The following is a 13,038-nucleotide window of genomic DNA, read 5'->3' as shown; positions in this document are numbered from 1 at the left end:
AATGAATAGACATAATTTTTTACAAGGCTGTCCTAGACGTCAAATCAATGTAAACAGGTTGAATGATTTTTAAATATATATATATTTTTTTATTTATTGGAGACAGAGAGAGAGAGAGAGAGAGAGACAGAGACAGAGACAGAGAAAGGGTATGCCAGGACCTCCAGTCAAACAAACTGCACATAAATTCCAGACACATCCTTGTGTTTGAGAAATGAGAATCTGCTTAGACTCATGTATTTGAGGAGTGGGACTGGGCACACCTAAGCCATCAGCCCCACCATCGTCCACAGTACTGGATGTGGGAAATACGAGGATATCTATTATATTAGTCTGTCTGCTTGTACATTATGGCATTTATAAAAGTATTCTATGTGGCATTGCTTTTATTCTGGCAACTCAATTGACATTGAGTATTTGTAGTTTGAATTTGAGCTATGCATAGTAAATTATACCATGAGCTAGCTGTCTTCTGGCATTACCTGAAGACTAAAATTGGAGAGAATAGTTCCATTTACTTCATCCATGGAAGGCATTTTTAATCAAATGTTTCAAATCTTCATATCTAAGAGAAAAGCACTACAAAACACACATGGTTCCAAATGCTTCCAGCCAGCTGTTAATATGAATTATGTGAATCTGACCTGCAATCTTACCTGACATTTGAAACTCAAATATTTTCTCTTATTTCTCCACACAATTAAAATATTTAGTCTCACTTCATTTTACGAGACATAAATAGCTATGCAAGTACTCTGTAATTATTGTACATTGTAACAAATGACCTCATAAATACATTGTAATGTCCCATGTAATTACATGGTAAATCGTGTCTCAGATTGAAAGCCTGCTAGCTTCAAAGATTAATTACTTATGGCCTAATTTGACAGATTGCTTGAAGATATGCCTTTATTAAATAGCCACTTGTGCTCTTTTTAAAGAAAATTGTTTCATAATAGCTGTTATTTCTTTATTTAATATAGATGCATTTATCTCTGAATTTTTTCATGCCTAAATTTTGTTGTACATAAAAGCCAAATGAACAGTTTGCTATATAAGACTGGGCTGCAATTATAATTTTCTATCCAAACCCAACTAGAAATTGTTTTGTGGCATTAATTTTAAAGGCTCCAGTTTATTTCTTTAGATACATTTGGGAAATATGTAATTTCAAAGAAAATCAACATTTATTCTCTACTTCAGCACTTGACAATGCTTCATTTTTGAAAGCCAGAGTTGCACTGCCATGCACATTTTAGCATAAGTTTATGTTTATAACACTTTGAATTCAGTGTGCTTATTCATGATAAGTTAGTTTTATACAGTAAGTAAAAGATTTTTAATATAGCGTGAATCATTATTGAAGCTTTTTTCTCTTTGACTTGGGATGTTTAACTATCTGGTGAAATCAATTATCCTGGAGTTATAGCATTCATCTGACTACTCAAGTGTAATATATTGGTTTCTGTATTATTTAAAAAAAAGGGGGGGAAATGAGAAATCAGTGGACACTCTACTTTCTGCCTTAAATTATATGGTTCCTATATTATTGTCCATCTCAAATGTATGATTTTGCATATAACTCCCTTTTGATATATTTCTTATGTGTTATTCTTTGCATTATTTGCATATTAAGGCTGTTTCATTGCTTCAGAGGCTTTATTTAGTAAAAATGAATAGGTGGAGAAAGAACCTAGTGATATAAAAGAGTTGATGAAGCTTCCTAAACAGCCAGCTTACTTTGGGGGAATGGCCTGGGTACTAGAGATTAAAGTCTATTGATATTGACAATTTCTGAAATGTATTACCTGCAAGATCACTTTATCATGAACTCAGGGGAACAACCAAATTGCCTTATTGTAATGGAATTTTGTCAAAATGTGAATACCTCCTAAAAATTGTATTCACCGTTTCTTAGAGCAAAGAGAAAGCAGGAAAGGCTACATGACTTTGTGCAGCAAAATATCACATAGAAATCAACTATTTTAAATCCAGAAAGAGGTAGGTACATACTAACATATTAGCTCCGATTATTGTGGTCTGTTTCTCTCCCTCTCTCTCTCTCTTTCTCGTTTTCTCTGTTTCTCTCTCTTCTTAACCATTCATCAGTTAGGAGTCACTTACCTTAAATTACTTCAATAATTTAGAAGCATTAGGCTAATTTTGTTTACTCATTCAAGGAAGCCTAATATAACCAGAAAGGATAATTGATTTTTATTCTGGTAATAGGAATGGCATATTTTTACATCTAATATTAGCAGACTTTGTTAATCAGTAGGAATGTTTGTTTGGGCTACTCATCACACTATGGAAAAATCTAGCACAAAAAATGGTGCACTGAATAGATTTGGAGGAGTGGCAAAACAATTTTGCTTTCAGGTATTTATAATCTAGTTATAATGATCTCATTAAGAGGCCATAAAATAATTCAGCATAATTCATTTAGTATTAGGTCTGCAAAGCCCAATTGTGTAAAGTAAAGAGACTTATTGACTCAGATCTTTGAAAATGTGCTTCCATTTTCATTTTCCTTTTGTGGGACTCAAAGGTCATGCATACAACTACCACAGTTTCTCCTTCTTCTCCTCTTCTTCCTTCTTCCTGTTCTTCTTTTTTCTTCTTCTTCTATTATTATCATTGTAAAGGACAAAATTAAGAGCCACATATAGAAGTGCATACTCATAGTCAAAGTACTTAGGGTACACAGGGTGATTTCAAGGTCATCCTTGGCTATATAGCAAGGTCTAGACTGCTATAGGATACATGAAACCCTGTTAAATAAATAAATACATATAAAAACTTAATAAAAATAGTAGCCTTATATAGGCTAAGGTACCGCTTAGTAGGTAAATAAATGTGTTGATGAGAGATGGTCCTATTATCTCAGTAATTAAATAAGAACACAACAGTTATTTTTTATTTTGCTTCATAAAACAAGGGAATGCTCTTTGCATGAATTATAACATGTCCATAACATTTTATTGAAAATAAAATATTTCTCTATTTGTCCATAATCATATTTTTATGAGTTTACAAATAACTTAGAATTTTTGTAGTATTGGCAGGCTTCAGTCTGAAAGTGTTACCTTAAATGTGCTTTCTCATGAACTAAAGAATTTTAGTATGTTAGTGTTGGTATGCTTGCTTACTTTCAGCTTCATTTATGTATAAAAGATTATATACATATATGAAATAGTAAACACATGTCAATCACTAAACTAACTCATAACAGTAAGAAAAATACGTAAGACATTAGTAATTAGTACCACATGTTTACACCAAGAGTGCTTTGTACAGGGAGTTTTAAATAGTTTGTAGAAATGAAAAAAAAAAAACTGTTTTGGAAGTTGTTAGCAAAGTTATATTCATAATAATGTAAATATTATTCATTAGATTCATTCCAGTTTGAAATTGAACTGTATGGTTTCAGAATGTGTAGATTATTTAGCAAATTTAAAATGTATATCGAAAGTCAATTATTAAATGCTGATTTTTTAGTATTGTTACTTTGTGATAAGATAAGGATAGTGCCTTTGCTACACATTAACCAGAAAGTAAAAACCTGGGTAATATCCTTCTCTACTCTCTTCAGAGTGCTATTCACTAATGCTCCCCACTACAGGCCTAGTAGTGGATATCTTTAAAAGTAGATTGTTGGGCTGGAGAGATGGCGTAGTGGTTAAATGCTTGCCTGTGAAGCCTAAGGACCCTGGTTCGAGGCTCGGTTCACCAGGTCCCACGTTAGCCAGATGCACAAGGGGGCGCACGCATCTGGAGTTCGTTTGCAGAGGCTGGAAGCCCTGGCGCACCCATTCTTTCTCTCTCCCTCTACCTGTCTTTCTCTCTGTGTCTGTCGCTCTCAAATAAATAAATAAAAATAAAAAAATGAAAAAAAAAAGTAGATTGTTTTCCAGATAAACTTTATACCAGTAAATACATTTGACTCTACTGAGCTGCTTGTGTCTAAATCCAATTTTTTTTGATTATTTATGCTGAAAATCAATGAGGAAGCATAAAAGGTTCTCAGAAACTCAGCTTCTACCCAGGTAAGGGTGAATAAAATGATACATTTATGTCCAACATTGAAAAATAACCATTTTGGATTTATCCTCCTGGAACACAAAATATATAATGAATTCTATTGATTCCTTTTAGGCATTAATAGTCAGATGATGGCTGAGTGGGAATTATTTGTGTTATCACTGATATTATTAAATATTATAAAGACAAAAGGCAACACATCAAAATCCAAGTATTCCTCTTGTGATCACTAGTATTACTAGAAGATACAAGTTTAACAACTGACGTAGATATTCTATCTAGGCACAGTTATTCTTCCCCCTTCAATGTGGGTGTTAATAGTTAAATCATTATAAAACTTATGTGAGGTCACTAGAGTTTCAAAGGAGAAAGTGGAGGGGGACAGAGGGAATTACCATGGGACATTGTTTTAAATTATGTAAATTGTCAATAAAAAAAAACAGAAAAAAAAAGAAAATAACATTGTAAAACATTCACTGGAAACCCAAACGTACTAACTCTTGTTTTTAAGGTCAGGATCTACATTTGTGTTTTTATTTTATGTTTGAATTTATTTTATGGTTAAAAAATAAGCTGTCAGACTAGAGAAATGGCTTAAAGGTTAAGGAGCTTGCCTGTAAAGCCATAAGACCCAGGTTCTATTCCCCATTACCCATGTAAAGCCACATGCACAAGACCTGGATTTTGTTTTCAGTGGCTACAGGTCCTGGTGCATCAATTCTCTCCTCACCTCATAAATAAATAAGTAAGGGCTGGAGAGACGGATTAATGGTTAATACACTTGCCTGCAAAGCCAAAGGACTGGTTCAATTCCCAAGGATCCACATAAGCCAGATGCATAAGGAGGCACACTGAATTTATGAAAGTTACTATTACCATGAAATATTGAAAGAAATAGATGTCACAAATACATTTCATTTTTATATTTTAATTTTATATGTTTCTTTCTAAAACATGTAAGGGTTAAGAACATATCCTTATCTACACAAATATATGTGTGATATGAGAGTAGGGTGATGAGGGAGCATGAGCATTTTGAAAACTGTGGGAGGCAATAATAATATGATATTAATTTTTCTTCAGTTTATCTACCAATGAATTTAGCCGATTCTTTAAATGTAGACTTATATCCAACAATATGTCTTTAACATGAACAAAACATATTCTGTTTTTAATATATCTTTCAAAATTCATCATCATATATATCAAAAGTGTTCTAGCCAGTAAAATATGATTTGAAGAACTTTTTATATTGTTATAACACTTTAACTTTGTCCTTAGTTATTCCTTATCTTCAAATACCTCTCCTGTCTCCTCCAAGTTGACCTGCTCACACTTCAGTGATGGACTTCTGCTAAAGTTTTTCTTGATCATATGATACACAGTCAATATTTTCATCCAGTAACTGAGCTATTCTACCTTAGTCACTGGTACTTTGTTTTTCCATTATCATTTTATGCTTCTACTTCTTTAGTCAAGATAAACCATGACTTTAATGTTTCCTTATACCCAAGGACATATTTATTTTATATTTATTTTATTTATTTATTTTTGGTTTTTTGAGGTAGGGTCTTGCTCTAGGCTAGGCTGACCTGGAATTCACCATGTAGTCTCAAGAGAACTCATAGAGATTCTCCTACCTCTGCCTCCTAAGTAATGGGATTAAAGGTGTGTGCTACCATGCTCAGACCAAGGGCATATTTTAAATTAATAATGACTAAGTGAATTTGACACACCAGCTCATAATGCCCCTTAGGAAACAATAAAAAAAAAATGGCTAAGGATACTGGTTTTGGATTCATGGTATCTCTGCTTAAACTCTGTCTCACTTACCTACCAGTGGCATCGCTTTAGGTTACTTACCCACATTGTGATTCAGTGTGTATGACTGTAAACAGGATACAACAATGAAACAATGCTCAAAGTATAATCATGAGCATTAATGACACTGTGGTGGTGCACAAACCATTGCCCTAACTGTGCAGGTGAGAATGGTGTTTACAATAATAAAATTAGACATTATTGTCTTCTAGTTAGCACACAGTAACTTAAGGTAAACAATGGCAGTAGTGCCACATCCTTTCAAATACATTCTAACATCTAGGGCTGGTCAACTGCACATAACTAGTTTCAACTAAAATAGTTAATGTCTATTTATATAGCATTATGTGTACATGAATATAAATGTACATATTTATAATTAAAAACTATGCTTGTAGTAATGTAATTGCTCCTCATTATTTGTAGAGCCTATATCTATGATAATGCCTACTTACTGACATTTGTTGGTACCACAAATCAATACCCATAGTTGTTCTTCAGTCTTGAGCAGAACAGTGAAAGTTTAAAGTTATAAAATTTCTTGCATTTGTTTTCAGGTCTCATAAGTGAATATTTTGCTTTTCAGAAATTTTTTGCTACTTTAAATATCTTTTGTATGCATTAAGAAATTGCTATTCAATTTTTCAAAGGGAAATAAGCCATAAGTATGTATTGTGAAGAATATACGTGTTAAATAAACTTGGTTCAGGTATTAAAATCAGATATTAATATTAAATAAGCTATTTTGATGGAAATACACGGAAAAGAGATCACATATAGACAAGATGCTAAATGTGTTTTATCCACTGGTTAGAAGGAACTTAAACTTTTTTTTTTTGTTTTGTTTTGTTTTTGTTTTTCAAGGTAGGGTCTCACTCTAGCCCAGGCTGATCTGGAATTCATTATGGAGTCTCAGGGTGGCCTTGAACTCACGGTGATCCTCCCACCTCTGCCTCCCGAGTGCTGGGATTAAAGGTGTGCACCCCCATGCTCAGCTCTTAAACTTGTATTGTCTAAGGTAGAATTTGTTCAGTACTCAGTTGAGTTGGGAGAATCTTGATAGAATATAATGGTGGTGAAGAATTAAAATCAACTGTCACACTTTATAATCCCTATGATACTTAGCATGTACTTGTGGCTTCGGATGATTTATCCTTCTTGTACAAAAAACTATTTGGAGGTCATTACCTATGACCATGGACTTCTTTCCAGAGAGTACTGTCCTGCCTCAGTCACCATGTCCCCATACAGAAATGAAGCCAAAGAGGCCTTGGGCTTGTGACCTGGGCATACATTCTGCAATGTATTTCTTGACTCTGGGTCTGGCTTCTGTTTTAGATGAGACATTTATTTCTAGAGCCATAAAAGAACATTTTCCTTACAGTGCTATTTTGAGGGGATAGTATTTATGATGTGAGTTGGTATATGCACATGTTTACACAGATGCATGCATTTTTGCATGGGCCTATGAGAGCAAGAGGGGATATCAGGAATTCTTGTATTGATCATCTGTAGATGTCTTTGTGAGATAATGACTCTCTCTAAATACTCAGGAATTTTTTAATAACCTCCAGCAATTCTCTGGTCTCTACTCCCCACAGTATTAGAACTACAGAACTAACATGATTAGCTGTTTATTTGGGTGCTAGGGAATTTAACTTGGGAGATGTCACTTCCTTTCAGGCCTTTGTGATTGTGGCAAGGCTTTTACACACTGAGCCATCTCCCCAGTCCTGCTGTGTTTATTTTAAAAATTGATTTAAATTTTATTAAGGAATGCATGTACATTAGCTTTATGTCTTTATTTTTTTAAGTTAAGTACCATCAACAGGCACATAAAATCCAACACTATAAAACACTATAAGCAAATCACCCCTATCCCAAATCACCATGTTTATCACCTTACCTGTTACATACCTTTCTGTTTTTAGTGTACTGTTATAGATAGATAATTTTACTATTTGCCTATTGTCTGTGGACTTCTTCCTCTTCTGCTGCTTTTCCTTCCCCTCTTCCTTGTTATTTGAAGCACAGGTAAATTTATGAATCTTGTGTTCAGTCCCAGGAGTATGTAAGTTTTCTATAGCTGCCATAACAAGTATCACACCACAGACATGTTTTTTCCTCACAATTCTGGAAGCTGTGCAACCAAGATCAGTATGACAGTAGTCTTGTTCTGAGACCTTCATCTTGATTGACAGTTGGCTGTTTTCCAGTGTCAGCTGGATTTCTTCCGTGTGTGCCTGGATCCTAATGAACTCATCTCTGATGACAAAAAAAAAAAAAAAAAAAAAAATCCTATTAAACTGAGCCCATTTAACTTGAATTTTCCTCTTAGGGATTAATGTAGTCATAGTCACATCCTGAGGGAGTGAAGATTAAACTATTTAAATCCTGTAGGGACAAACATAAACCCATAACAATGTTTTGATTTCCTTTGACATCTGTATTCACCCATATAACAAACATGAAATCAACATGGAGAAGATTTCCATCACCCCAATAATTCTCCTACTGACCTATCATCAGTGATCTGGTACCATTGTTATTCTTATCTCTTATTTACATGACAATCATTTTTGTGTATTTTTATTATATGTTAATTTAACTGCATTTGAACTTCACAGAAATGCCATTGCATAGGAAGCACCCTTTTGAACCTGATATCTCATCATATCAAACTTTAATCATTTATCATTTTATTCAATGTCTTACTGAGAATTTCGTGTATATATTTGTGCTTTACATTATCAGCTTGTTCAATTTTTAATTTTTGCCTTTCTTAGCTTAGGTTCCTATTTTCCTAGTGCACACCCTTCACTGGCTCTCTAGTTAAGAGCTATGAAGCCATGCACACCTGACACCCACTCGCTGTACTCACCAAAGAACGTACTAGGCCAAACCACTTTTTGCTTACTTGATTATTTATTTGAATATTCAGAATTCTAGATTGAAATTTCAATTAAAATTTTGTAATCATTGTTGCTTCATCTTTGAACTTCAAATCTTTGTAGAAATCTAATCTACTCCACTCATGAGACCATCATATCTCTGGTATTTTATAGTGACACAACTTAATGTGCTTCTTTTGTATCTCATATGCTGAGCATTCTGCAGTCTCTTTCAGACCCAACTCAAATTCCTACTTTTCTGTAAGAATTTTATTGGAATTATTTTATTTTATATTTGGTTATATCTTAGTTTATTGCCTTCTTATTTTCTTTTTTCATCACATAGGTCTTGGAAATTGGGGACTAAATCTTTAGTTTATTATTTTCTCCTCCAATCTAGTATTATAATAATATTACAAATATTTTTCCTTAGAATTTTGAAAGACTTATTTTCATTTATCTTATAATATATTGAGTGAATTTTTTTCTGTTCTATGTGCTATCTCAATATTTATATTTTATGCTAGTGAGGATTCAGCATGAGCTTTTACATTTTGGAGTAAGATTATATATTTGAAGACTCCTGTTATGTATATTATTATTGCTTCCTTTGGGTCCCATTATCTTTTGTGTGTTTCTTCTTTAATATTTGGTGCTAAGAAATTTGTTTGGCATCCAATAGTCTGAAATTGTTAGTTTACATTAAAATGAAGTACCAAAAAATTGATTACTAAGGGCAAATTTGAGTGCCTGGATGAGGAATGTTTAGTGGTAATTTCACTGTTGGCTTGTTCAGGTATTCTTTTGTCTAGGTCAAATTTATTAATTTTCTATAAGGCAATAACTTTGATACTGTCCCCTGGAAACATTTCTCTGACAAATATTAGTCGCTCTAGATTTCACATGAGAAAAGATATGGACAGTTCCTCATGTCTGAGATCTGGTAACCTTTGCCTACTTTCCTGGTCTCCTCTCTGCCTCCTACCTGAAACCGTGTCCTTTCCACTCACTAGTGCTAGAGCTCAAAGCTTCTGAAGTCACTAAGAGATCACAGATTTGCTTCCTAGGAATGAGAAGCTGGAGTTAAAATGATTGTTACAACTTTCCATTTCATCCCCTCTCTCAGCACCATGCCTCAGTCCTACTTTTCAAGTAATTTAGGAAGCAGTAAATCCAAGAAGTCCTTGTATTTTAATTGTAAATTTCCTTGCTTTTCATTAATATTTGTTAAAAAGTATTTAGTTTTAATTCTTCCTTTATCTTATTACACCACTCCTATGTGCACTATCTTATGGGCATCTCTCATCCACTATAGTCCTCTGCTATTTCATGCTTCATAGTATTTATAATATTTTATGATAATCTAAGTATGGCTTGCTAAGAATAGATAATCATATAATCAAGCAAGTGAATTATATATTCTCTTTAAAATAGGACAATTATGAATTGTCATAATGTAGTAACGGAGTTAATTTGTAGCCATTCCTAATACTTTCGGTCTGTGTTTTATTCACAAGTGTATTTAGGTCACTTTTCTGACCCTGCCCTATTGTCCTTTTGTGTACAGTGTCTTTACATTTTTTTTTTCTTTTTCTGCAGAGTATCAAAGTAAGCTGGCTTCCTCCTCCATCAGGAATGCAAAATGGATTTATTACTGGCTATAAAATTCGACACAGAAAGACAACCCGCAGGGGTGAGATGGAAACACTGGAGCCAAATAACCTCTGGTACCTGTTCACAGGTCAGCATTCACACATTGCAGTCTGGCAAGGTTGTGATGAATTAAATGCTTTATGGATAAAATATACTCTCACTTCAATGGAACATTGATTTTTTTTCTGACAGGTGACATTTATTGGCCTGAACAAGAATAGCCTTTAGATTTTAACCTATATGCTCCATAATGCTCTCACTCTAATGTATTTGCTCTGAATTTCTGCATCATCATCTTAACAAGCTCATTATAGAATTTTGTCCAGATTACCCTGTCAGCATTGCTGAGTCAACAACTCCTCTAGCTAATAACTTTATCTTTGTAGCTAATAACTTAAAAAAAATAGCACATCTAATAAAGAAGCTCCAAGTTTAAGTCACTTTGGCTCCCTTCCTCCTACCCACAGGGATGAAGATAGTCTGGGAAGTGAGAATGGGAGTAAAGAAAGTGCTTTAATTTCCGTAAATATATAAATAAATATAGCTTTATAGCAATATTGGTAGAATTCTTTTTCTTTTTATTTATTTTTTTATTTATTTGAGAGCAACAGACACTGAGAGAAAGACAGATAGAGGAAGAGAGAGAGAATGGGCACGCCAGGGCTTCCAGCCTCTGCAAACGAACTCCAGACGTGTGCGCCCCCTTGTGCATCTGGCTAACATAGGACCTGGGGAACTGAGCCTCGAACTGGGGTCCTTAGGCTTCACAGGCAAGCGCTTAACCACTAAGCCATCTCTCCAGCCCAGAATTCTTAATAATTAAACTTCTTTATGAAAATTCGACTCAATTTAATGGAGATAATACTTTTAAAAAATTATGTAATAAATATTAATAGGAAATCTTAAGCTGTTGAATACCTTTAATACCTAACTATCCAAGTTGTGTATAACCAGACTTGGATAAGGCCAGTGAATATTTTTTTTTTTACAATTGTGAACTTAGAATGCATGTGAGTAAACAAGGGCAGTGAGCCAGGGAAGAAGACAAATCAGAAAATAGTGTCACATTATTGAGATAGGATGGCCATGGTCTTAAAACTAGCACAAAGATTGATGTATCCCATAGACTATCTCTTGTGAGGCCACACAATCTACTATATCCCATTACCTATGACTAGATAAAGAGCATTTGCAAGTAATTTTTTGTTTAATTGGTAAAGTCTATCAAGAGGTGTATGACTGCTATGTGGTTTTTGGCAGGGAAGCCAAAGTTCTCAGTGAGCAAGATGGTAGCTAGGCCTCAGGTAGCAGCAGGGCTCGGAGCTTCATAGCCTAGCAATGACTGAGCTATTGCAACAGACAGGGAAACATAGAGGAGGGCAGCATAATCATTAGATACTTTACTCTCATTACTATGACAAAATACCTTACAAAAGCAACTTAAGGGAAAGGTTTTCTGGTTCACCTGATGCAGGAGTCATGGCAATATCACGAGGCTGGTCACACTTCACCCACAGTCAAGTTACAAAGAGACTCCTTCAGGTTCAGTCCCAGATTTTACCTGTGTGATGTTCCACCCACTTTTGTGTGGATCTCTCCTTCCTTTCTAGAAGCTCCTTTAAGGTAACACACAGCAGTAAGTCTCCTAAATTATTCCAAATCCATTCAAGTTGACAATGAAGATTAAATTTCACAAGTTCAATTGTTGTCAAAATGCAACCTAAATAAATCACTTTATACCATAATCTTGTATCCCTGCTTCTTAAAGGTTCATGGCTCTCTAATAATGCAAAAATGCATGTAATTCATCTGTGAAAGTTCCAAAAGTTCTAACTGTCTAAGAGCCAGAATCTCAGTCTCTTCAATCACTTGAGGCAAACTTAATTGCAAGCCCCTCTGAAATAAAATTACAAATGATGTCACAAAAGTCCTATATGCAATGGCACAGCAGAATCATTTCCTTTCCAAAAGGAAGGAATGAAGACATAATAAGGAAAATCCCAGACAAAACCAAACCAAACCCAGAATCGTGAACTCAGAGTCCTACAGCTCCATGTCCAATAGCTGGAACTCTGTGAGGCATCACCTGAGCCCCACCAGCCTGAGGAGTATCTACCCCGATATTTCTGCTGCTAGCAATACATGAAGATTCTTTCTTGGACTGTACATTTTGTTGCCTGAGACTTTCACCACATGAGCCATGACACTGGCATCAACTTCCTGTATGTCTTCATTGAAATTTAGGTTTCACCTTCACAGTATTGTGCAATAGCTTTATCACACTTCTTTGCAGGGGATCCAAACCTGTCACACTTTGCATGGGCTCAGCATCTTTTTGAAACAGTAATGAAAGCCTCCATGATCACTGTGCAATTTTGCATGACTGTAATCAAAACACCAACAAGTTGTGTTACTTGCTTGACATGTAGTCCTGGAACCCTTATCCAGAGCTTTTAGGGCTTCTGTGTGCCTTGATAATTAACCCTGAGAAAACAGTTCCCTAGGTAGGTTCATCAGAGCTGGAAACTCCTTAAGCAGCATTCTCATTTCACACATTTGCTTTTCAAATGCATCTGCCTTTCCGCAGTTGGTGTCTGATGGATGGAGTCCTGCACTCAGAACTCTTTTCTCT

At 34.8% G+C, this 13,038-nt stretch overlaps 1 protein-coding gene across 3 annotated transcripts in view; it reads left to right on the top strand.

The window, feature by feature from the left end:
- Nucleotides 1–13,038, top strand: part of Dcc (DCC netrin 1 receptor) — a 1,292,030-nt gene that overhangs the window by 1,020,330 nt on the left and 258,662 nt on the right. For all 3 annotated transcript variants that reach the window (XM_045143229.1, XM_004667488.2, XM_045143230.1), the window contains exon 13: nt 10,353–10,494. In XM_045143229.1, the coding sequence (XP_044999164.1) occupies nt 10,353–10,494 (142 nt within the window). The remainder of the gene's footprint in view (nt 1–10,352; nt 10,495–13,038) is intronic.

This window comes from Jaculus jaculus, chromosome 2 (assembly GCF_020740685.1).
Source record: "Jaculus jaculus isolate mJacJac1 chromosome 2, mJacJac1.mat.Y.cur, whole genome shotgun sequence".
Taxonomy (NCBI): domain Eukaryota; kingdom Metazoa; phylum Chordata; class Mammalia; order Rodentia; family Dipodidae; genus Jaculus; species Jaculus jaculus.
This window is presented reverse-complemented; position numbering and strand designations above follow the sequence as displayed.